The 23249-nt window shown below is 49.4% G+C and overlaps 1 protein-coding gene across 12 annotated transcripts in view; it reads left to right on the top strand.

The window, feature by feature from the left end:
• DYNC2I1 (dynein 2 intermediate chain 1) overlaps window positions 1-23249 on the top strand; it is a 60143-nt gene that overhangs the window by 33123 nt on the left and 3771 nt on the right. For 8 of the 12 annotated variants that reach the window (XM_064575634.1, XM_064575632.1, XM_064575633.1 and 5 more), the window contains 9 exons: window positions 2093-2265; window positions 3099-3261; window positions 7654-7767; window positions 7862-7923; window positions 8395-8446; window positions 11760-11820; window positions 14827-14926; window positions 15112-15243; window positions 17048-17271. In XM_064575634.1, the coding sequence (XP_064431704.1) occupies window positions 2093-2265; window positions 3099-3261; window positions 7654-7767; window positions 7862-7923; window positions 8395-8446; window positions 11760-11820; window positions 14827-14926; window positions 15112-15243; window positions 17048-17271 (1081 nt within the window). The other 4 variants (XM_064575637.1, XR_010406678.1, XR_010406677.1 and 1 more) reach the window with 4 other exon arrangements.

The following is a 23249-nucleotide window of genomic DNA, read 5'->3' as shown; positions in this document are numbered from 1 at the left end:
TGAAAGAATGATCTTTACTGTTGCATCTTGTGTAAAGGTCATGGGGTTTACTGAATACAGAGCAGAGATTTAGCATCTGCAGAACTCTGAAATGCAAAGTCGGTTTTCTTCTAAAAAGGAAACTGTGTTAGACTCACATGAACACTGGCCCCAGGCGATAGAGGGAGTGAGCCATAATTTAAATGAGTGGAAGTGGAGGTTTTGTGTGTGTGTTTTAAATCCTGTTTCTTCCAGTCCGTTGCTCGGTTTCTCTTGTTCCTTGGAGTGGGGGCCCCGGGGGCCGCGTGAGGGGTGTTCCGTGAACCAGTGAGTAGCTGCTCTTCCCATGGGTCCTCATCCTCAGCCCTCAGCTGGTCCCAGAGCACCACGGCTGAGCTGCCACATACACGTGTGACCGTTTAAATTGCTCTAAGCAGAGTGCGTTCACATGGTCAAATTGATGTTTCTTGAGCTGGTCGTCTCTTTGCCTTGTTCCAGCTGGTGAGGTAGTCTGCAGTCTGTCCTGGTCTGTGTCGGAAGGAAAGGAAGAGTATTTTTGTTGGTTTCTGAAATAATTTGTTTCTTGTACTGTATGTACAAAGAAGCACACAGTGCACTTATAGAAAGAATAAAAATATATTCAGGGCTTTACCTGGCAGTAAATGAAATCCTGTGGTGAGAGCATGCCAGTCTGACAGTATTATGGTTGAACTCAGTAAAGGCATGTTGTGGTACCAGGAGGGCCAGATTCTACAGCTGCCTCGGTCTGCTCCGGGGGCAAAACCTGCATGTTCACACTCCCACAGCCCACGTCACCCCAAGAAACGGGAGTTAAAGACACACTTTGCTCCAGGAGCTGATGAGTAACACAGCTCACAAAACCGAGGGAGCTTGGGTTATATACATGCATCTAGAATCCTTTGTGAGAAACACATGACGCACGTATGTTCTTACAGGACAGGGTCCTTGGGTGTGGTAGGCATGAGTTCCCCCAATGGGCAGTGTGCAGGTTTCTCTCGTTAGTTTGTTTTGTGTTCCAGTAACATGAACTTATTTTTTGAGAGAGAGAGAGAGAGCGGGGTGGTAGGGAGGGCAGAGGGAGAGAAAGAAAATCTTAAGCAGGTTCCATGCCCAGTGCGGAGCCCGACGTGGGGCTCCATCTCAAGGCCCTGAGATAACGACCTGAGCCAAAACCAAGAGGTGGACGCTCAGCCGAGTGAGCCACCTAGGCACCCCTTCAGTGACATGAATTTCGAGGTAACAGAAGGAAAATGAGGTTAGATGACAGGTTATCTGACCAAGTGAGGAGTTGGTCTCACCTGTGAACCTGGGACCTGGTCACATTACACCCCAGTCTGTGCTCTTCACGGGTCTGTGCGGTGCCGTCCTGCTCAGACACACACCAAAGAATGATGTGGCCAACGCTGGCCTGCTGTTTCTTTGGGTCGAGTGGACAGAAGTCCTGCCCTGCTGGTGACTGGAAAAGTGAATGTGCAGTGTATCAGAGGGGTGAGTTCCGAGGAGAGGAAGTGTCAGGGCTGGTGCTCTTGGCTTCTGAGGGAGAAGGCCTCGCTGTGTGAAAACCATAGGCTTCGAGGGGCTCAGCGAGGCACGAAAGGGACCCCTTGCGTGGCCTGACTCCAGATCGCGTCCAGGCAACCTGGTTCTCTGAGAGTAGCTTGCAGACGAGGTGTGGCCTACGCCGAACATCAGGAAAACCATGAGGCCTGCTTGGGCCTTTTTCAGGAGGAGCAGTGGCCACTTGTTGAAACCCAGACCTCAGGCCCAGGCAGCTCTGAAAGGACTTTATTTCTTCATTAAGGGGAAATTTATTTGAATATTTAAAAAATATTTATTTGAGAGAGTGAAAGAGAGAGAATGAGCAGGGGGAAGGGGAAGGGTACAGGGAGAGGGAGAAGCAGACTCCCCGCCGAGCAGGGAGCCCGATGTGGGGCTCGATCCCAGGACCCTGAGATCATGACCTGAGCCGAAGGCAGCCGTTCAACCAACTGAGCCACCCAGGAGCCTTATTTGAATATTCTTGTGTGTTCATTTAACATGGATTCTGGCAAACACTGACATGGAGAAGTACTTCTCTCATTTTTACCCCCAGATCGAGAAGTGTCGTGCTTATGTGCCTCTCAGGTGTGGAGACAGACGGTAGTGTCTGTGCATGGGCCGCCCGGAGCCGCGTTCGCCCCCGCGCTGGACAGCAGATACGTGCTGTGCGTGTGGGATATCTGGCAGCCTTCGGGGCCTCAGAAGGTCCTGATATGTGAGTCGAAGGTACGGCCCCGGGAGAGTCGTAGGCTTCCTGAGAGGAAGGGCAGGCAGTGGGAGGGGCAGGTGCAGGTGGATGGCCATTTCTTTCCCTTCCCGGCCGCCCTCAGCTATGTGCAGGTGTGATGGGACACATGTACGTGTCTACTGTGACTCTAGAAATTCTTAGTTCAAAGATCAACTCAGACTGAAGAAGTCTGGGGTTATCACAGCCTGATGGGTCCACTGGGGCCGAGTAGTTATCCGTGTCATAAAGATGTTGGCCGCCCTCGGCATGTGTCTGGGACCCTAGAAGGGTCCCTTTTTGGCTTACAGTATTTGAGTCATGGATATTTTAGGGGTTTCTTAGCGGGCTGGAGGTTTTCAGAGTCCTCTCTTGGGCTTCTCCTAGCCCCTCATTAACAGGTACAGTGGGAGAGTCGTCCTTTTAGGTTTGCTTCCTTTTGGATTGGGAAAATACATATGCTCCTTGATCTCAAAGTCACTGATTTTCACCAAGGCGGTTGAGAAGAGTAACTTTTACAGGTTTTGTGGTTCAGGATGTAAATAAAATGACAGAGCATGGCGTTGCCATTCTGGGCCTGGCGACTGGGGTTGAACGGAGGGGTTGTGGTGCACACTCTGTGTGCCCAGCTGTGTGCGAGGCATCTGTGTTTGTGAACGCCAGTCCCGCAGCGGCTCGTCCTCCCTGCTTTCCACTTGGAGCCGACGCTGACTTGCACCTGCTTACTTCCTCGTGGGGGAGTCCCAGGGACAGTGTGGGACATGGGGAGGGTTGGTGCTCCCATGACCATGGCCTCATGTTTTCAGTCTCCGGCTTCCTGTGTGTGTCATTCCAGGTCACATGTTGCTGCTTTAGCCCTTTTAAAGCCTTTTTACTGTTTGCTGGGACAGTGCACGGCTCAGTCGTCGTGTGGGACCTACGAGAAGACCCTAGGATACATCATTATGTGAAGCTGGGCAATTGCTTCTGGACCTTCAGGACAGCAACGTTTTCTACTGGTCAGTGACCCCCACCTGCCCATCCGGTGTCTTCTAGAAAAGTCATCACAGAGTTGAGGAACATCTGCAGCTTCTTTGCATTTATTCCTTCAGATTACCCCAGAGGATGGGGTCTGACCTATGAGCAAAAGAGGCATTTGATGAATAGTAAAATAAAAAATCTACCCAGATGGTGCTCCGCTCATGGCCAACAATGATTAGAATGCTCTCTCTTGTTAAATTTCTGGATTTCAAATCCTCAGTGAAATAACTTTTAGTTTTAAATTAGCTTAAGGCATATCAGTACATGTGTGTTCCATGGCTTAGTTAACCCCACGAATGCTTGAAATAGACAGAAAATGATTCACTTTTTGGGGGATGAAAGGACCCTGAACATCTGCACCTGCCAGGATCTTTAATGTGAATCCTTCTTGCCGTTGTAGCCACAATCACGTAGCCACAACCAACCACGGCCACAACCACCCACCACAGCACAGCAGCCACAACCACAACCACCACAACAGCTGTAACCACAACAACCACAACCACCCCCCACAATCACAGCAGCCACAACCACAACCACCACCAGAACCACAACCACAGCAGCCACAACCGCCCACCAAACCACAACCACAGCAGCCACAACCACCACAACCACAACCACCACCACAACCACAGCAGCTGTATCCACAACAACCACAACCACCTCCCACAATCACAGCAGCCACAACCACAACCATTACCGCAACCACAGCAGCTGTAACCACAACAACCACAACCACCTCCCACAATCACAGCAGCCACAACCCCCACCCCTTGGTGGGTACTTGTTCTGGGGCTTCCTCAGTGCTTTGTAGACATCGGTGGTCTAATGCCTATCTTGGCCTACTTCCCTGCTGCTCAGGGAGAGGGAAGCTTGTCCCTGGTCACACTGACTTTGTGGCAGGCCTGCCTTCAGACCCCATTGTCTTCGCTCTGTCCTTCTCTCCGTTCTTGCCCAGGAGCCCCTGTGCCCCACACGCACTTGGTTTCCTGTCTCTCCTCTGCCATCGGCCACTAATCAGTTTTCTGTCTCCACAGTTTTACTTTTTCCCGATGTCAAATGAACGGAATCCTACAGAATGTAGACCGTTGAGCCCGGCTTCTCTCACTTAGCATTTTGCATTTACAGCTCCCTGTGCTGCTGCATGCACCAGCAGCCCGTCCCTCAAATGTGTGCACCATGTTGTTTACCCGTCCACCAGGTGGTGAGCGTGGGGTTAATTCCACTTGTTGGCGACTGTGAGTAGAGCCGCATCAAAGGGCCTGTATCAGCACTTGGACCATTTTGCAGTCCCAGCAAAGTATGAGCTCCTGGTGCTCTGTATCTCACCAGCACGTGGTACCGCCAGCTTTTTAGCCATTCTGATACGTGTGTAGTGGTGTCTCATTATGGTTTTAATGTGCATTTCCTGATGACATACGATGTGCAGAATCTCTTCAGAGGCTTTTTAGAAAACGATTATTTGAGAGAGAGAGCGTGCGTGAGGTGCGGGGAGAGGGGCACGGGGAGAGGGAGAGAGAATCTCAGGTAGACTCTGTGGTGAGCACGGAGCCCGACGCAGGGCTTGACTCTACGGCCCGGGATCATGACCTGAGCCCAAATCAAGAGTCGGACGCTCAACGGAGTATACCACCTGCGTGCTCCCATGGGCCTTTTTTTTTTTGCCACTGTGTGTCTTCTTCGGGGAGGTGTCTGTTCAGGTCTTTTGCACATTTCTACAAGTGATTTATTGCCTTGTTGAGTTATAAGAGGGTTTTTTTTAATTTTAATTTTTTATTTTAGATAACAGTCCTTTATCAGATGTGTGTTTTGCCAGTATTTTTTCCCAGGTTGTGGCTTATCTTCTCATTTCTTAACCAAGTGGGGTTTTGAACTTTCTGTTTCTAGTCTTCCTCCACGAGAGTTTGATATCACACATACGTTGCATATCTGTGTATGTACTATATGTGTAACTGTGTTTTATACTGTTAGCCTTAAAACTCCCAGTTATTTTACCAGCAGAAGATGGATTTATTTGGGTATGGCAGAGGATTGCAATTCACATAAGCAGGCTATGGCAGATCTAGGAAAGTGCAAGAAACACAGGACAGGGACATTACTTCTTGGAGAAGGAGGAAGTTGGGAGGGTTGTTTTGAAGAAAGGTCCACTGGAAAAAAGCATGGGTTCCGGGTGATGAAGTTTCTCACTGGCTGAGCTGCTGGGGATGCAGTGAACATCTTTCCCTGGTGATTCTGTCCTGTGGAGGGCTCTGATGTTGGGGTTTCTAAGTGATGGGCACTGAGTGCTGGGCTCCCCATCTAGCCTCCCGCCTCCACTGTAGTGAGGTTTCCCTTTATTAATTTTCACAATGCATACAAAAAGGTTTTTTGTCCCCTAACAAACAACCTTTGCCTCCTTGGGAGCAATGTTGCTGTTGTTGAGAATGTATGAGTTTATAGGTACCTTATGGGTTTGATGCTATTACAGAAATAGCTTTTTTTTTTAAGAGATTTTATTTATTTATTTGAGAGAGGGAGAGAGATCACAGAAGGAGAGGGAGAAGCAGACTTGCTGCTGAGCAGGGAGCCCGATGCAGGACTAGATCCCAGGACCCTGAGATCATGACCTGAGCCAAAGGCAGATGCTTCACCGCCTGAGCCACCCAGGTACCTCCCAAAAGATAGCTTTTAAAAATGTGCATTTTCTGGGCGCCTGGGTGGCTCAGTCGGTTAAGCGACTGCCTTCGGCTCAGGTCATGATCCTGGAGTCCCGGGATCGAGTCCCGCATCGGGCTCCCTGCTCGGCGGGGAGTCTGCTTCTCCCTCTCACCCTCCCCACTCTCATGTGCTCTCTCTCATTCTGTCTCTCAAATAAATAAATAAAATCTTAAAAAAAAAAAAGTGCATTTTCTAACTGCTCCTGATGTACTAATTAACATTTGAATTCACCACCATGTTCAAAACACTAGAACTGTAAGTTTTTAAACTGTACGTATATAGATAAGTGACTCCATTCAAACACCTCCTTCGTTTTCTTTTGCCACTGAATGTTGTCATTGGGACCAGTCAGGTTTCACTAAGCTCCCAGCGGTGAGTGAGCCAGGGAGCTTCTGACCCAGCCCCTGCACACACCCCCACCAGCATCTTCCCCCTACAGGCCCCCCCAGTGGACCCCCCCATGCCCTCCCCCTGCAGGCCACCCTCAGTGTGGCCCCCCATTGTGTACCCCCCAGGGTGGCTCACCAGTGTGCAGCCCCCCTGTAGTGTACAGCATCCCCTCCCCTCCCCACAGTGTGCATCCCCAGTGCGTGCCCCCCCAGTGCAGCCCCAGCTCCCCAGCGTGGCCCCCCCCAGTGCCCTCCCCCTGCAGGCCACCCCCAGTGTGGTCCCCCATTGTGTTTCCCCCCAGAATGGCTCATCAGTTTGCAGCCTCCCTGTAGTGTACAGCACCCCCTCCCCTCACCCCTCCACCCCCCACCCCTGCAGTGCACAACTCTCCTCCCAGTGTGCCCCCCACCTAGTACCTGGGCCGCCCCGAGTGCTTGCTCCTCAAGCTTGGTGAACTGGAGTCTTGTCTGCTCTTCACCGGTTTTTCCCAGGGTTCAGCCCCCGCTCTCATTTTGTTTCTTGCTGTTTTCTCTCCATGTCTGTCCTGGGTTTCTGATTGCACGTGTTGTTTTTGCTTGCTTGCTTGAAGTACATTTCCAAGTGCTTTTTGAAGAGATGTGACACAGTCTGGAGTGGTGAGTTCTGGGCTTCTGCTAAGTGCTTGTTTGGGGCAGGAGAATTTTTATCTCAAATGCTTTGATTTGCACTTTGCATTTTCTTCTTACAGCAGTTTTCTATGGAGTTTGTCTTGATTTTTTTTTTTTTCCCTGTTCTTGGGCTTTTTATAGATGGCTATTCTAGGTCAGAGGAGCTTTATTCTGTTAGTTTGTGAAATGTCGTTTCTTTACTGGGTGGGGCAGGCGAGTGTCTCTGCTCCGTGCGCTGCCGTCTGCCCTTTGTCCGGCTCCACTTTCCAGCCTGTCCATCCCTGTAGTTGGTGAGTGGCCCACCAGGCCCTGCCCGGGAAGCTGGGTTTGCTCTCTGACGGCGCTTTTGCCTGGTTTCTGTTGGGCCTTTGACTCCCTCGTGCCGTGGAGAGTCTTAACCTCACCCCTGCCCTCCGTGCCTGTAGACTTGTTGGAATGAGTACGTCTCTCTATCCTTACAGGTGTTTTGAGGTCCGTGATCTCTGTTTCACAGTAATGCTGAAAGCTGTGATCACACATCATTTTATTTGGGGTCCATATTGGTTTTGTGGTGTTTGGGGAGGATGGATCCCCACATGACATTAGTTGTTCTTCTGTGACTTCTTCACATGTGGTCCTGTGTGCTTTAAACCTTAGATGGTATCCTGACTTCTGTAAACCACCGCAGTCCTGTTCAAGCGGTAGAACCCATCTCCACGTCTGTCTACAAAAAACAGAGTTTTGTGCTTTCCCCCTTTTCTACTCAAGAAGGTATGTGATCTTTCACTTCTGTGAAATCCTTCAATCAAGTTATGCAATGTGGTTTCTTTGTTCACAAGCCATTTCTTGTTTCTGTTTCTACTAGAAATGTCAGGTTTGTCATTCCACATTGCTTCCCTGGATGAAAGTGGGGTTCTCAATGTGTGGGTGAGTAGGATGTGCCCAGGTGCTCACACATGGGGCAGCGCCGACTGAATGCATGGGCTCTCGGACCTGCCAGTTCTGTGGTAGTCCAGGCACTGATACATGCCTGGTGGTCGGACGATGATATGCTTGGCTAAGACGTGAACACCAAGGGCGATACTGGACTGACTCGGAGGCTCCTGCAGGACTTCCTGGGGGAGTGAGGGGAGGGCGCTGGGGATGCATTCTTGGGGGGCTCTCAGAGGACGCACTGAGGCTCTGGCCACTGGCCAGTCCGAGTGACGAGATGTGAAAAGAGGTCAAGGAAAGGGATTCATAACATTTAGAAGTTAATGATCAGTCTTTTTTCTGGAGCAATTATGTTTTTAGTACCGAATATAGAATGCTATCTTAATTAGAACTGCACTTCGCTTCGATTGTGTCCTGGTACCTCCCTGACATGCATTAATACTCATTTCAATATTCTGTTTCTAGGTGGTGGTTGAATTACCAAAGGCAGATATTGCAGGCTCAGTAAGTGACTTAGGTAACTATTAAATAAAAAAAGTTAATTTAGTCAATATTTTCTAGAGTGAATAGAGATTAAAGATACTGACAACCACTTTGAAAAATAAATAAGGAGCTGCCTGAAAAATGAACATTAACGTTCTATATTGTATAACTGTAATCAACCGCTGAATAGACACGTCAGAGTGATTCGGTGATACTCCTTCCAGCTGACGATGTTTTCATTTCAGGAAGGGTTAATAAGTTCTGTTTCTGTCTGTGTGCCATTCTCTTCTCTCTGTTCCTTCCATGCACTCAGAAGTCTGAGTGCTTGAACGCATGTTCATTGTGGGTGGTCTTCCCTTGGTCGGACTCCGGGGCTCTCTGAGGTTGGAGTTGGCAGAGGCCGGCCACGGCCTTGCACGTCAGGAGGAGTGCAAGTGTTTACTGAACGGCCCTGGGCGCGCTAAGCAATAGAAATTGACAAGAGGCCCAAAGGGGGTTCCAGGCAGGACTTTGTTGGGGCTCATGCCCCAGCACTAGGGGGATGCACAAAGGAAGGAGTCCTCAGGCTGGCTCCCCAGGAGGGGTTGGCGAGAGCTTTAAAGAAACTTTGGTGGGAAAAGGGTGATGTCTAAACATGTAGAGCAGGGATTTTGGGGGGGCTTGCACACTTAGCGGTCATGCTTCTTCATGCTCCTTCATACGCTGCATGTCTAATTAGCATGTTAAATCCCCACCCCCGGGTGTGATTTTTAGTATGATAATGAGGGGGAAAGCTGGTGAAGGGTCAGCACTGTGGTCCATCTTGGCTCAGACTGGTTTGGTCTGGTTCTCACAGCCGAACTTCCCTTTTAGATGCTGGAGGGTGTCTGAACTGGAGTAAACTGGTCAAAAACTGGGTCTTGGGGGCTTACTGGGGGCTTGTGGCTTCTGGTGTCTGGCTTGGTTTCTGGCAGCAAGCAGCACCTGTAAGCAGGGCTAGAAAACTGGGTGACAGTGGCGTGTGAGGAGTTCTGGATGAGGGACTGGAGTCCCGTCCCTGCTCCATCTCAGAAGTGTGAGTCAGCTCGAGCACTTTGCGATGCCGTGGCATCCAATGCTCCGCTCCCGTGAGGCCCGGGCACAGTGGACTCTTGAGTCTGTTCCTTGGGTCTGGCGCTCCCTGACTCTGTCCTCACATCATTAGTTCAACTGCTTACTTTCCAGGGACCAGCCCCGTTCACCGTGTCTGTGTGAGGGGTGTGCCCGGCTGACACTTGTTCCTGCTGTCTGGAAACCAGAGGGTTAGAGATGGGGCACTTTGTGTCCCTGGAGCAAGGACTGCGTGCTTCGTGCTGAATGCCAGAGACAGTGCTTGGAAGTACTGTGGACTCTAACTTTAATGAAAACAGGGCTGAATTTCCTCACTGATTTCACGCGTAAACATTTTTGAGGCAGAGTAACTATTTTCTCACTGTTTTCTAATAGCTTCCTCTCTGCTTATTACAAAGCCATCATACTGAGTCCGTGTTGAGCCTTTGGGGGGCTCATAGACTCTCGGGATGTTAGAGCAGGACAGCGTCTGGGAGGTGCTCACCCCTCCTCGGTGTGGCTTGATGGTGGGGCCGGACTCAGAGTCGGGCTCAGGCCTGCCCCTGCCCTCACCCAGGCTGATGCCCTGGACCCAAGCATGTTGCAGCCTTCGAGCGCATCTTGAGGCTGCCTGTGTTGCTCACTTGAGCCATGACCAGGCCATTTTTTTTTTTTTTTAAGATTTTATTTATTTACTTGAGAGAGAGAATGAGAGAGAGAGAGCACATGAAAGGGGGGAGGGTCAGAGGGAGAAGCAGACTCCCCGCTGAGCAGGGAGCCCGATGTGGGACTCGATCCTGGGACTCCAGGATCATGACCTGAGCCGGAGGCAGTCGCCCAACCAACTGAGCCACCCAGGCGCCCGACCAGGCCATTTTTTAGAAATTTTGGATGGTGGTGAGGAGTTAGAAAGTCTCAGTCCACAGTTAGTTCATAATCTGCCTGTGGAGACGAAATCATTTTGCATGAAAATACTTCGTGGTAATATGGAATAGTCACACACAAGTTATTATAGGGCAGTGTGTATTTCATCGTTAAGTGTTGTTATATAAAAACTCCTTTTATTTGTAGGACCACTTACCCAAACTCTGACCATGTTTCAGCTTTGCTTTTGGGAAAAGCAAAGGGGCTGACATCCATACCAGTAGTCAGTGCTGGAAGAGCGTGACCATTGAATGCCCATGGGAGCGTTTGCGGTGTGTGTGTGTGACATGAGTGCTAACTCAAATCACGGCTACAGCTCATCACTCGCCATCAATGAAGGGCTCTCAACAAGCTGGGCCCTGTCTTGGGTGCCAGGGGAGCAAGGTGACAGGATGCTGGCTCTGCCCCCGGGAGTGTTGTCTTATGGGGAGGTTGACACACCAGCCCTGGCCATCGGCGATGTGACCTGTACGTCAGAAGAAGTGCTTCGTAAGGGCTGTGGACCCAGGGCAGGGAAGGCTTCCCAGGGGAGGTCGTAACACTTGGGCCGAGGCTTTCAGCACTGGGGTTCCTGCAGGAGGACGGTGTGCTGGGGAAAGTGGAGGGCAGTTTCAAGTCTGTGTCATCACAGAACATTCTCCCGTCAGAGTTGTAACTGTGGCAGAGCCCATCACTGTAATACAGTCACACTTCCTGCAAGTCGAATTCATCTGTATGGCTAGGGTCTCTATACTCCCAAGGGTCTAGGCAGTACCTTGCCCAGAATTTGGGTTTCAGTATACATTTTTAGATCCCTCCTTTGCAGTAATTACAAAAAAAGGGAGGAGGATATTGGGGACAGACACAGGAGGCAAAGCCAGTGAATGGCTGAGAGGTCAGAGTTGTGGCCATAAATGCTCGGGAGTCCAGGGAAGGGGGTGCCAGCGCTGAGGAGCAGGTGACCACCGGGTGGCCGAGGCATTTGTAGGAGGGAGGTCCGGGGCGTTTCTGATGAGCATAATACCACCAGTGGGCATTTACAGCAAACTATTCCTGTTGGGAACTTAAGGGGTTTGGGTTTTGTTTTGTTTTGTTTTGCTTAGTGTACCACCATTTTTTTATTTTATCAGATCTAAAAATGTAAAGGCTTCTTGATTGGTTCCATAGTCCTTTTCTCATAAGGCAGGTTACAGGAACCTCGCCTGCATTAGGGAGGGAACACTCTTTATGGGCCCACGATTTGATGTCATTTCCTAATTAAATTAAATATCCTAACAGATATTTAAGCAATGAAAAATGATTCCAGGCAACTGTAATTGGATTTTGGTTTAACTTGTATTAAGAGGTGCATTTATTTATGGTTTGCCTATTTTTAGGTCTGATACCTGGAGGGAGGATAAAGCTGGTGCACAGTGCTGTGATTCGGCTGAGCGACAGGTAAGGCTGTGCACTCTGAGTCAGAACGTTCTCTCCTCTCCCAAGACCGATTTCCCACAGAAGGAAATAACGTTAGGTAATGGCGCATACAGAAAATGTGTGGTCGGGTATGCATTGAAAAATCCAACTTTTCACCCTGTATTTTTGCTCAATTAGTTTAATATTAATGAGTCAGTGTAATAACTATAGACCAGGTATAGAGCTAACATTTTTTTCTTTGATTAAAATAATTTCTATCTTATAAATTGGTACTACAAAAACTTGACTATTTTTCAACCAGTTTTAATAAAACACTGAAGTTAAATAGGTAAGTTTCAGGAACCAGAAACATCAGTATGAAAGTTTTATTCAGAAATTTCAATTTCTGCTTTTACTCCTATAACTTAATGTGATGTAAAAATTTTTATTAAATATACAAATATTGTTTGTGGTGGGCGCCTGGGTGGCTCAGTTGGTTAGGCGACTGCCTTCGGCTCAGGTCATGATCCTGGAGTCCCTGGATCAAGTCCCGCATCGGGCTCCCTGCTCGGCGGGGAGTCTGCTTCTCCCTTTCCCACTCCTCGTTTGTGTTCCCTCTCTCGCTGTATCTTTCTCTGTGAATAAATAAATAAAAAAATCTTTAAAAAAAAAACCCAAAAAACAAAAAAAACAAATATTGTTTGTGGTACTTATATGTTCCATGTAAATTTATTTCCGAAACACCTTTTTTCTTGTCATTTATTGCAGTTGGGGGCTATCAGCATGCGATTTACTCTTGAAAAGTTTTTTATATTAGCGTGATTCTTCTTAGAATGCCTCTGGGTTATAGTAATGGATTTGTACCTGCTTTGGATTGTAAGTCACCTTTAGTTGGTTTAAATATGATACCTACAGGGAATCCTTTATGTTTAAAGAAGTCAGCTGGTACCTTTGACCCCTGGCCCTCGCTGAATTTCCCCGTGGATTGTGGAGGTGGCAGCTGAGACGGGAGGTAGACAAGGAGCGTGCTCAGTCAGAGGGAGCAGCACATGGGAGGCCCAGGGGCGCGAGCACCCGGCCCACCTCGGAAACTGCCGGCAGGTTTGCTGTCGAGAGAGGTGGGGATGAGTCGCGGGCCAGACCGCAGAGTGTTTGCTGTGCTGCAGGCTCCAGACGGCTCTCTTGCGGGGGGTAGGGAGCCGGCACAGGATTTTAAGGCAGAGAGTGGTGTGTCTTATTTGTGACTTAGAGTGATCCGCTTGGCGACAGTGTGGGATTGGACAGAGCAAGGGAGACAGGAGGCTGTTGCAGGGTTGATTAGAAGGATGGGGCCTGAAGCACAGTGGCCACCTTGCATGTGGAGGGGTTGATCCCAGTTAAGGGGTGGAGTTTGGAGGAGTTGCCTCTCACCAGGTATCTGGCTTGGCTGCCAGGTGCACTGTACACAAGATGAGGGACGGGAGCTAAGGGGGCGGGGGCTGGGCTCGTGCTGCTTGTGGAGATGGCCAGGAGGCAGCCAGCTCCACCGCAGGGATCTCAGCTGGAGGCACAGACCGGAGAGTCCTCAGCTGACCGGGGAGAGTGGCAGTGCTCAGTGTGGGTATGAGAGACAGTGGCCAGATTCCCAACTTCTGGCAGAAGGGGCAGCCATGGGCCCTTTCCTGTTACAAATACGTACACTGTACAACGTAAAAACTAACAATAAACTAAACAGAGTTTTTCCAACGAAGAAGGGGACAGTGCCAGCCAGGAATGGAGCTTGAAGTTAGTGTGCAAGCCTCTGTGTGGTGTGGAGGCTTGGGTGTCAACGTGGCTGTCACAGGCTTCTCGGCTGTGCGGGGCTCAGGCCATGCGAGCAGTGACGCATCAGGCTTGCCTGACGCTGGGGGCTAGAGGTGAGAGCCCTGTGTGGGATTCCTGAGTTCATGGCCCCTTCAGTGAGAGAGCAACTCAGGGAGCCCCACCCCAACCCAGGAAAGGGAAGGGGGCGCGGGAGACTTGAAACCCCGAGCTTCCGGTGGGGGCTGGGATCCACAGGCTGGGGAGGTGGCATCAGAGTCTCAGACCAGTGGCTCACCATCAGACACTGGGACAGCTGCCCGGTAGGCGGTGTTCGAAGGTGGAGGAGGAGGGTCCATCCTTCCTACTGAGGAGGCACTTTGAGACCGGGAAACAAAGCAAGTGACTCCATCCAGTTTACTCAGTGTTTTATTCAGGGTAACTTACTGACAGGGAGGATTGAGCAGGTGACCATCCAGAGCTGTGCTCTGCCAAGTTCAGACCTTAGTGCACAGATTTTATAGAGTAAGGGGATGTGCAGAGAGGCACTGTAGTAAGGTCAGAGGGTTCACATACACCTCAGAGGGTTCGTGTGCGCCTCATTGCAAGCTAATCCTTAATTAGATCTCATGGTGCCATCTGTGTCTCAGGAAGGGGGGACCCTTTGTTATCTTTAACAAATTGGTGGAATGCCAAAGGAAGCCTCCCCCAGTCCTGGCCTCAGTGGTCATTTCTGAGGTGTGTATATTACTCTCCAAGGGGCCTAGAACACGTAGCTCCAAGAGAGGACACGCACAAGATGAAGTCAGTATTGTCAGCACTCCTACGTGGGGGATGCTCCCAGAAGATGGGCTCCCAGGGCTCTTAGAGGAAGCAGTTCAGAAAGAAAAATTATAAAGACTGCAAGCCTGAAGAAACATTTACACGGCACAATGAATGGGCTCAGCATAACAAGAACTTGGGATAATAGGACAATCTAAAAGATTTCTAGAAAGAAATGATCATCTCTGAAATTTAAAGTACGTGAATGGTTAAATACATTAGACATAGCTGAAGAAAGAATTAGTGAACAGGAGACCAGAGCTGGAGGAATGTCTAGAGCTTAGGCAACAGAAAAAGAAATGGGAAAAGAGCAGCGAAGAGCCACAGAGGAAAGGGGACACCACCAGCTCCATGTCCAGGGACACCCGGCGAAGGGTCAATGTGTGAAGTGCTGTCAGCCCTCTGGCGCCAAACAGTTCATCTGCTCATTTTGCTGTTTCTTTCCAGCCTTTCCCATAAAGGCCATGAATTCTGGGGGGCCACACGAACCCTGAATGTGAAGTTTCTGCCTTCAGACCCTAGTCATTTCATTGTGGGCACAGATGTGGTAAGTAAGAGTTTAAATCTCATTCTGTAACTCATTCTCCTTTCTTGGTGGTTTGGCAAATCTTCATTAAAGATTAACTTATTATTTGCTTTTATTACGATGCTGTGTAATTGTTTCAAGAATAACTGCTTTTATCCAACCTCATGCCTAGTCCTTTTTATCACCATTGGTCTTCTCATTACCAGGGTCTTATAAGTCATGGCACCAGACAAGATTTGAGAGTATCTCCCAAATTGTACAAGCCCCAGCAACCTGGCATGAGACCAGTCACAGTGAATGTGATTGATTTTTCACCGTTCGGAGAACCAGTATTCTTGGTAAGAAAGTCGGTTGTTAAAGCACCATTTCTGTTTGGGCAGCAAAACACTAGCAGTGATCTCTGGGGATTTCTTTGAAGTTGGTCACTCACCAGCGCACGCAGGTGCCAGGGGGCTGCACGGCGGAAGGTCCCCTCTGCGTGGCCCGTGCAGAGCGTTCCACGTCGCTGTGGAATGGGTCTGAAGAGTCTTTCTCTTCACATAGCTGGGGCTTACGGGGAAGTTACAGGAACCTGCCCGTCACATCACATTCTTTGCTCCGTGGCTCCGTCCTCTCTCCCGGTCTGTGTGTGGATCTCCCTGCTTTACTGTCCGACAGGCAGTTGCAGAAATGATACTTTATCCATAGTTTGGTGTTGGTTTCCTAAAAATAGGGTCATACTCCTGCAGCTGCAGCCCAGCCTTGACCAGCAGGAGGTTAGCACTGGAACAGCCCTGGCATCCAATGTGCGGGTCGGATCGACGACGGCCTGGTTTATAGCAAAATAACACCCGGGTCACGAATCTCACTCGGTTCTGGACGGTTCCTCAGACATCCTGAGGGGCTTAGGCTCCTCAGTTTGATTCTGCGTGATGTTTCCTCACGATTAGATTCAGGTTTGCCCAGACCCGCATCTGCCACTGGAGTCACTCCTTTCCCTGTCTGATTCCCGTGTGTCAGTGGGGAGAGAAACGGTCACTCGGTCGGCGCCCCCACGCCCAGCTCCCCAGCGCCCCCCGCCGGTCACTCGGTCCGGGCATCCATCGGCACGGCTTGCCTACATCCGTTATTGGGGTGATTGGCAAACGGCGATTTCCTAGTCCTGCCCTTAGTTTCGTGTTTTTGGTTGGTTGTGCGCTGGTAGGAAGGCTTTCCCTCGTGTCGTGCGCAGGCACGCATGTGTGTACTCAGGACGTCAGGTGGACACATGGCTGTCGGCTGTTGACTCTCCTGGTGGTCACGTCCTCTGCTGCACTGTCTCTGCTGCTCAGACTGCCCTGGGGACGCCCGTCAGGCTGGCTCCTGTGTTTTCTGACTTGTGCTTTCTGGTACAGCCAACTCCAGAATCAGCCATTTCTCCAGGGAGTCCTGGCTGCAGGCAGGAGAAAAGTGCTGGGAAACCAAGATCTGGGCAGCGAGAAGTGCTCACTGGGTAGGACACAGCATGGATAACCTGCTTTGATCTCCGTGTGCTTATCCTTTAGCCAGTGCTGACTGCACGTGCTTAATGCCAGGGTGACCCCGGTTCCCTCCACCCACCCGGCAGCGGGGGACCTGGCTGCTCTCACCCGCCATGGACACTTAGGTGCCCAATCCGCGAGTGCACAGAGCATTTTGTGGTTGCTAACTTGTGCCTCTGCTCTTTTCGAGGAAGGACGTGAAGGATTAAATATGTTGCGTTAAAAAGGAGTTAAGCTTCTTGAAGCTAAAAATGCGGGCTTTTACTAAACCGGCCAAGTTTTATTTTATAAAAATCTCAATCCGAGGGGAATATATAATCGTATTATTGGTTCACATTTATATAATCTTTTTAAAAAGGTGGGTTACTGGTTTCTCTGGAGCTGATCTTAACAGCCTGTGGTTGCATTAGCCATATTCAACTTTGTTAAAGATAAACACCTGTTTATATATTCACGGAATTCATTACTGGCCGTTTGGGGAAGGGGAAGGGGGTTCAAAGTGTATCAGGATCTCCAGGGTGAATGCTCCCCTTTGTAATCTGTGAGGACAGAGCCAGTGCTCTGAAGAGTGTCCCTCACTGCCGAGGCTGAGTAGAAAAGAAGAAAGAACGGAGACCAACAGTGTGTCCACCCCTGTCCCCAGGCCGGCTGTTCAGATGGAAGCATCAGGTTACACCAGCTGACGTCCGAGTGTCCTCTCCTTCAGTGGGACGGCAGCACCGACGGCCACGCGGTCATAGGCCTCCGCTGGTCCTTGACCAGACCTGCCGTGTTTCTGGCCCAGGATGACACATCCTGTATTTATATCTGGGATCTGCTGGAAAGTGATCTGGGTCCTGTAGCCAAACAGCTCATCTCCCCAGACAGGTGAGTCTGATGATGTGCCCTCCCGGGCAGTTCTTCTCAGAAGCATCCTTGGTGATTTATGGGTAAGGTTGCTACACTTTAAACTGTGGTTATTTATGTTTAAATTTAAATACTTTTATATTTACATATTTAAATAATGTTTTGAAAACCACTTTAGAATATGTTATTTCATATTTAGGTCAGAAGAGTCTGTGGATTAAAGAATTCACACTGTACTATTTTCCCATGATTATCATCCTTTTTATTTATTTTTTCATCTATTTGAGATAGAGTGAGTGAGAGAGAGAGAGCACAAGCAGGGGGAGGGCAGTGGGAGAGGGAGAAGCAGGCTCCCCACTGAGCAGGGAGCCCGATGCGGGGCTCAATCCCAGGACCGCGGGATCATGACCAATGAGCCGAAGGTAGACACTTAACGACTGAGCCACCCAGGTGCCCCAGATATATTTGTTTTTTAATCCTTGCATTTAACACATGAAAGTATTAGATAAATGTATGCCATTTTGACAGGTTCCCCTTTTTTGGTCCATTGTGACCAATGCTTTTTTTATCTTTTTTTTTAAATTTTATTTATTTATTTGAGAGAGAGAGAGAGAGAGTGAGAGAGAGCGAGCACGAGCAGGGTGAGGGGCAGAGGGAGAAGCAGGCTTCCCGCAGAGCAGGGAGCCTGACGTGGGGCTCAATCCCAGGACCCTGAGATCATGACCTGAGCCGAAGGCAGATGCTTAATGACTGAGCCACCCAGGCACTGCCCCCCACCATGATTATCATTCTATAAATAAAAAAAGCTTTTTGTGAGCTCCTTAGTTGCATTCATTTATTAGTCTTTTATTTTTTTAATTAAAAAATTTTTTTTTTATGTTTTAAAGATTTTATTTATTTATTCATGAGAGAGAGGCAGAGGCAGAGGCAGAGGGAGAAGCAAGCTCCCCAAGTTGCTGGGAGCCCGACGTGGGACTTGATCCCAGGACCCCATGATGGTGACCTGAGCAGAAGGCAGACACTTAATGACTGAGGCACTGAGGCATCCCATTTATTAGTCTTTTAAATTCAGTATTTGTCCGAGTGATCTACAGAGTCTTCCTTCTCGTTTCTAAAAAGAGATACTACATGGGAATCAGTAATTCACATAATTTCACATCAGTGTCATTCCTCTGCCCTAAATTGATGTCCCATTCAAATCAGCCCCATGTGCCTCTGCACTGAGTAAGGTGAAACCCATTCATGCGAGTAGTTATTGATGTGCTTTTAAATAATCCCATTTTTGTTGTTTTGTTTAATTTACAGTTGAAATACATATCAAGTTTTCACTGTGAAGGGCTCTCTCGACCCCGCTTTGTCTCGATACCTGTTTTCTTTCTTGAGATTTTCTGTTTTTTGTCAGTACATTCTCCTGCTGTGAAATGAAAGCTCCCATGACCTGTGGAGGACGGGGCCACCCAGCTGTCGCCCACATCCCTTTGTAGAGGAAAGAGAAGGGCAAGCGGTGATCAAAACTAGGGTACGGTTTGACAGAACGTTAGGACACACCAGCAAGACCTGAAAAGGGGCGCCTGGGGGGCTCAGGCGGTTGGGTGTCTGCCTTCGGCTCAGGTCATGATCCCGGGGTCCTGGGATCGAGCCCCGCATTGGGCTGCCTGCTCGGCGGGGAGTCTGCTTCTCCCTCTCCCTCTGCCTGACGTTCCCCTGCTTGTGTGCGCTCTCGCTACCTCTCTCTCTTTCTAAAAAAAAAAAAAAAGACCTGAAAAAATTAAGACCCTCGGGTATTTAGTGCAAGTAGTATGTACACTTACATTATTCTTTTTTTTATTATATTATGTTAATCACCATACATTACATCATTTGTTTTTGATGTAGTGTTCTATGATTCATTGTTTTCATATAACACCCAGTGCGCCATGCAGTACGTGCCCTCCTTAATACCCATCATTGGACTAACCCATCTCCCCACCCCCTCCCCTCTAGTTTCCTGGAGTCCATAGTCTTTCATGGTTTGTCTCCCCCTCCGATTCCCCCCCTTCATTTTTCCCTTCCTTCTCCTAATGTCCTCCATGCTATTCCTTATGTTCCACAGATAAATGAAACCATATGATAATTGACTTTTCTCTGCTTGACTTATTTCACTTAGCATAATCCCTTCCAGTTCCATACATGTCGATGCAAATGGTGGGTATTCATCCTTTCTGATGGCTGAGTGGTATTCTATTGTACATATGAACCACATCATACAGCAATTCAGTAATGTGGCAGGATACAAAATCAATGCAAAGAAATCAGTTGCTTTTCTATACACTAACAATGTAACTGTAGAAAGAGAAATTAGGGAATCGATTCCATTTATAATAGCACCAAAAACCATAAGATACCTAGGAGTAGACCTAACCAAAGAGGTAAAGGATCTATACTCTAGAAACTGCAGAACACTTACAAAAGAAATGGAGGAGGAAGACACAAAAAAGATGGAAAAACATCCCATGCTCATGGATTGGAAGAATAAACATCATTAAAATGTTAATGCTGCCCAGAGTAATTTACATGTTCAACACCATCCCTATCAAAATACCGTTGACATTTTTCACAGAGCTGGAAGAAACAATCCTAAAATTTGTATGGAGTCAGAAAAGACCCCAAATCGCCAGGGGAATGTTGAAAAAGAAAAGCAAAGCTGGCGGCAACACAGTTCCGGACTTCCAGCTCTATTACAAAGCTGTCATCATCAAGACAGTCTGGTACTGGCACAAAAACAGACACACAGATCAGTGGAACAGAATAGAGCGCCCAGAAATGGACCCACTTACATTATTCTAATTATTAAAAAATACATCATTGAAATCCAGACTGTGATTCACTTATAAACACAGAATGTACACACAGTTTATTCCCCAAAGTTTGTCCATTATTTAATAAAACAAGTGTTTCCCGAGTACCTCCTGTGTGCCGGGCACCAGGGCAGGCCCCGGGGTACGGCGGTGAGCCAACTGGTAGGCTCACATCCTGATGGGGCAAGATGGGTAGTGAACAAAATAAACTAGCAAGTCCCACAACTTGTGATGGGAGAAATAAACAGGGAGGGATCAAGTGTGGATTTTCAGTGGGGCAGGGAAGGAAGGTCTTACCAAGAAGAGGGGAGGTGTGGGGTCTCCTGGGGTGGGGACAGGGGTCTCTCCCTCCCCACGCCCTCGGTGGCAGTGGGGACCGGCCAGCGTGTCTGGATCTCGGCAGAGGGCAGCAAGCTGAAGCCGCACAGAGCAGGGGATCTGCTGAGGCAGAGCAGAGAATGATGTGGAGCATTCCGTCGTAGACGCCTCCTGGTTAGCAGCTGTGTCCGCTAAAGAAGTCGTATTCCTGGGAAGGGCTCAGTGTTTCTTCAGCTGCAGAGAAGAACAGAACAAGGAACTAACAGGGTCTAAAAGGCACGAGTTTAGGTAGAAGGAAGAATTTACCACATTTAGGGTGAATTTAAAACCCGTGGTGATAAGTAAGCTGCGTGCTCATGGTCTGGGAGCAGAAGCAGGCCGGGCGGAGAGTGGCGGGGGTGGGGGGCAGGCACGGCTCTGGGCCAGCGCAGGGGGGTGGTAGCAGCCTGCGAGCCCGGCCTGTGCCTTTTCTCTGCCTCGGCTTAGACTGTCTGGCTCTCATCCCAGGGGCATTTTACCTGGACCGTCAGAGTCCACACTGGTGCTTTGACATCTGTTTTCACGTAGACCCAGCTTAGCGGTGCCCGCGGAGCCCGCCGAGTGGTGCACCCTTGTATCGCGGTTGCTGCGCAGTGGAAGGCTTCATGTTTGTTACCTGCTACTCATGTTCCCAGACTGGTGGCACTTAAACTTGACCTGTGTTTTACACTAGTAATTGAACAGCAGTGTTGAAGTACTAAGTAGTACTAAGTGACGATTCAAGTTCGTTAACGTCTGTGTCGTGTTAGTTCCGGAGGCAGAGGTCAGTGACTCATCAGCGGCGTACAACACCCAGTGCTCATCACATCACCTGCCGTCCTTGCTGCCCATCCCCCGGTTACCCCACCCCCCACCCCCTCCCTCCAGCAGCCCTCAGTTTGTTCCCTGGAGTTAAGAGTCTCGCGTGGTTTGTCTCCCTCAATGATTGTAAGTTTTCGTGGTTTGCTCACCTGCCACAAGTCGTGTTGTGGCTCTCCAGAGCGTGGCCTGTGCGTGGGTGTAGACTGACCGGACCTCAGTCAGGTCCCTGTCAGGGTGTGCTGTGCTTACATCACGGGGGCCTGGGAGTTGGGGCAGTATTTGGATTGTGGGGACAAGCTTATGGAGTACCAGTGGGCGCTCAGACCCTGTGGGGCCACAGTGGGCATTCTCTGCTACCTGCGACTGCTGGTGACCCCCTGGAGGGGCTCACTGCTCCCGTCCTGTGCCAGTCGTGGATCCCATGGAATCAAGGCCCCTGTGGGTGCTGGTGCTGGCAGCCCTGGTCATTATGAGGAGACAGGAGGGGCGGGAGCATTGAGGTCGGTATGAGGCGGGCATGGTCTCAGCCTTCTTGGTGGGTAACGGTGGGATGAATGTAGGCCAGAGGCATTTCGAGGATGCTGGGGACCCCTGACCAAATCAGGCATAGTCAAGGGATCTAGTCAGGGGCCAGGGGAGGCCTCTGGAGGTGATGCCACTGAGTCAGGTCTCAAAGGATAAGTGGAAGTGAACAGAGGAAGACCGGAGGAGCGGGAGTCCCAAGCGGCCAGTACTGCAGGTGCTGTGTGGGAACTGGGATCTGGGGGGCCCTGAGCAGCCAGCGGGCCTTGAGCAGACGTGGGATGCAGGTCGCTGAGTGTCTGTCCGCAGCCTGTGAGGGGAAAGGCTAGAGGCAGGACCCAGTCAGAGAAACTGGTCAGTGAAGGGACGGGAGAGGCAAGCTCAGGGCTGTCGGGCTGTCTCCGGGTTTCTTGCTGGGCACCCGAGGGCCCCTGGCATCCCCGTTCACCAGGAGGAACAAAGCTGGACGGGAGGGTCTAGCGCTCAGGGCATTCCAGCCCACGTGTCTTCAGGCAGCGCATCCTCCATCAAGATCTGTGACCCTCGCAAGCAGTCAGTCTGCAGAAATGCAGAAATATGTTTTCTAAGCGGTTTCCGTAGATTTTTGTATCTTTATTTCTGGCCCAACCTTTCTTTTGACTATTACTGAAGTTTTTAGAATTTCCTTTGCTTTTTACTCCCTCCTTGGAGGATAGGTAATTTGGGAGACTCAGCGATCACACAGCATGTGCTTCTTACTTTCAGGCTGGTGGCCATGACAGTCGTGGGTGAAGCAGAGAAGGCCAGTGGCGGCTTCCTGGCCCTGGTGCTGGCCAGAGCCTCTGGCAGCATGGACGTCCAGTACCTGAAGAGGGCGTGGGCAGCCCCCGCGGGAGACGAGCTGAGGAAACTGCGGCTACTCTTGCAGGAAGCCCTGTAGAAGGGGGGGCTGCAAGATAGCGGGGTGTGGTCTTGGGGACGGGGGCAGGGCGGAGTGATGACCCACACGGGAAAGACAGTTGTGTCCGTGTGCATGTACATTGATAGAGGACATGTATTCTGTATGTAACTTACTTTACAAGAATGTCACCTCAGTGTTCCCAGTGAATAAATCACTGTTTTTTGAATGGAAACAACAAACATTTTAGTGTGTGCTGAGCTTGAGAGGAAATAGTCATGTCGATTATGTTCTTCTCTGAAAATATTTCTACTTATTTTTAGAATAGCTTTAAAATATTAGCACATCTATATTTTAAGCAATCTACCATGAAAATGTAGTTTAATGAACAATTTTCTTAGTCCTGACGAAAAGGACATACTCAGGTATAAATTAAATGGAGTTATGTCATTGAAATGACCTCCGCCGACTGTGTTTTCTTAAAACTTTCTTGGGCTTCTTTTGGCATTATTTGAGTGTCAGACACGTTTTACATTATGTTTTAGTATTTAAAAATGTCTGTATAAAAATAACCCAAGTAAATAAATGCTCTTGAATTTTGTACT

This window comes from Mirounga angustirostris, unplaced genomic scaffold (genome assembly GCF_029215605.1).
Source record: "Mirounga angustirostris isolate CCGP_5_RB_7025 unplaced genomic scaffold, mMirAng1.0.hap1 SCAF_12, whole genome shotgun sequence".
Taxonomy (NCBI): domain Eukaryota; kingdom Metazoa; phylum Chordata; class Mammalia; order Carnivora; family Phocidae; genus Mirounga; species Mirounga angustirostris.
Note: the sequence above shows the minus strand (reverse complement) of the source record. Positions and strands in the feature narration are given on the sequence as shown.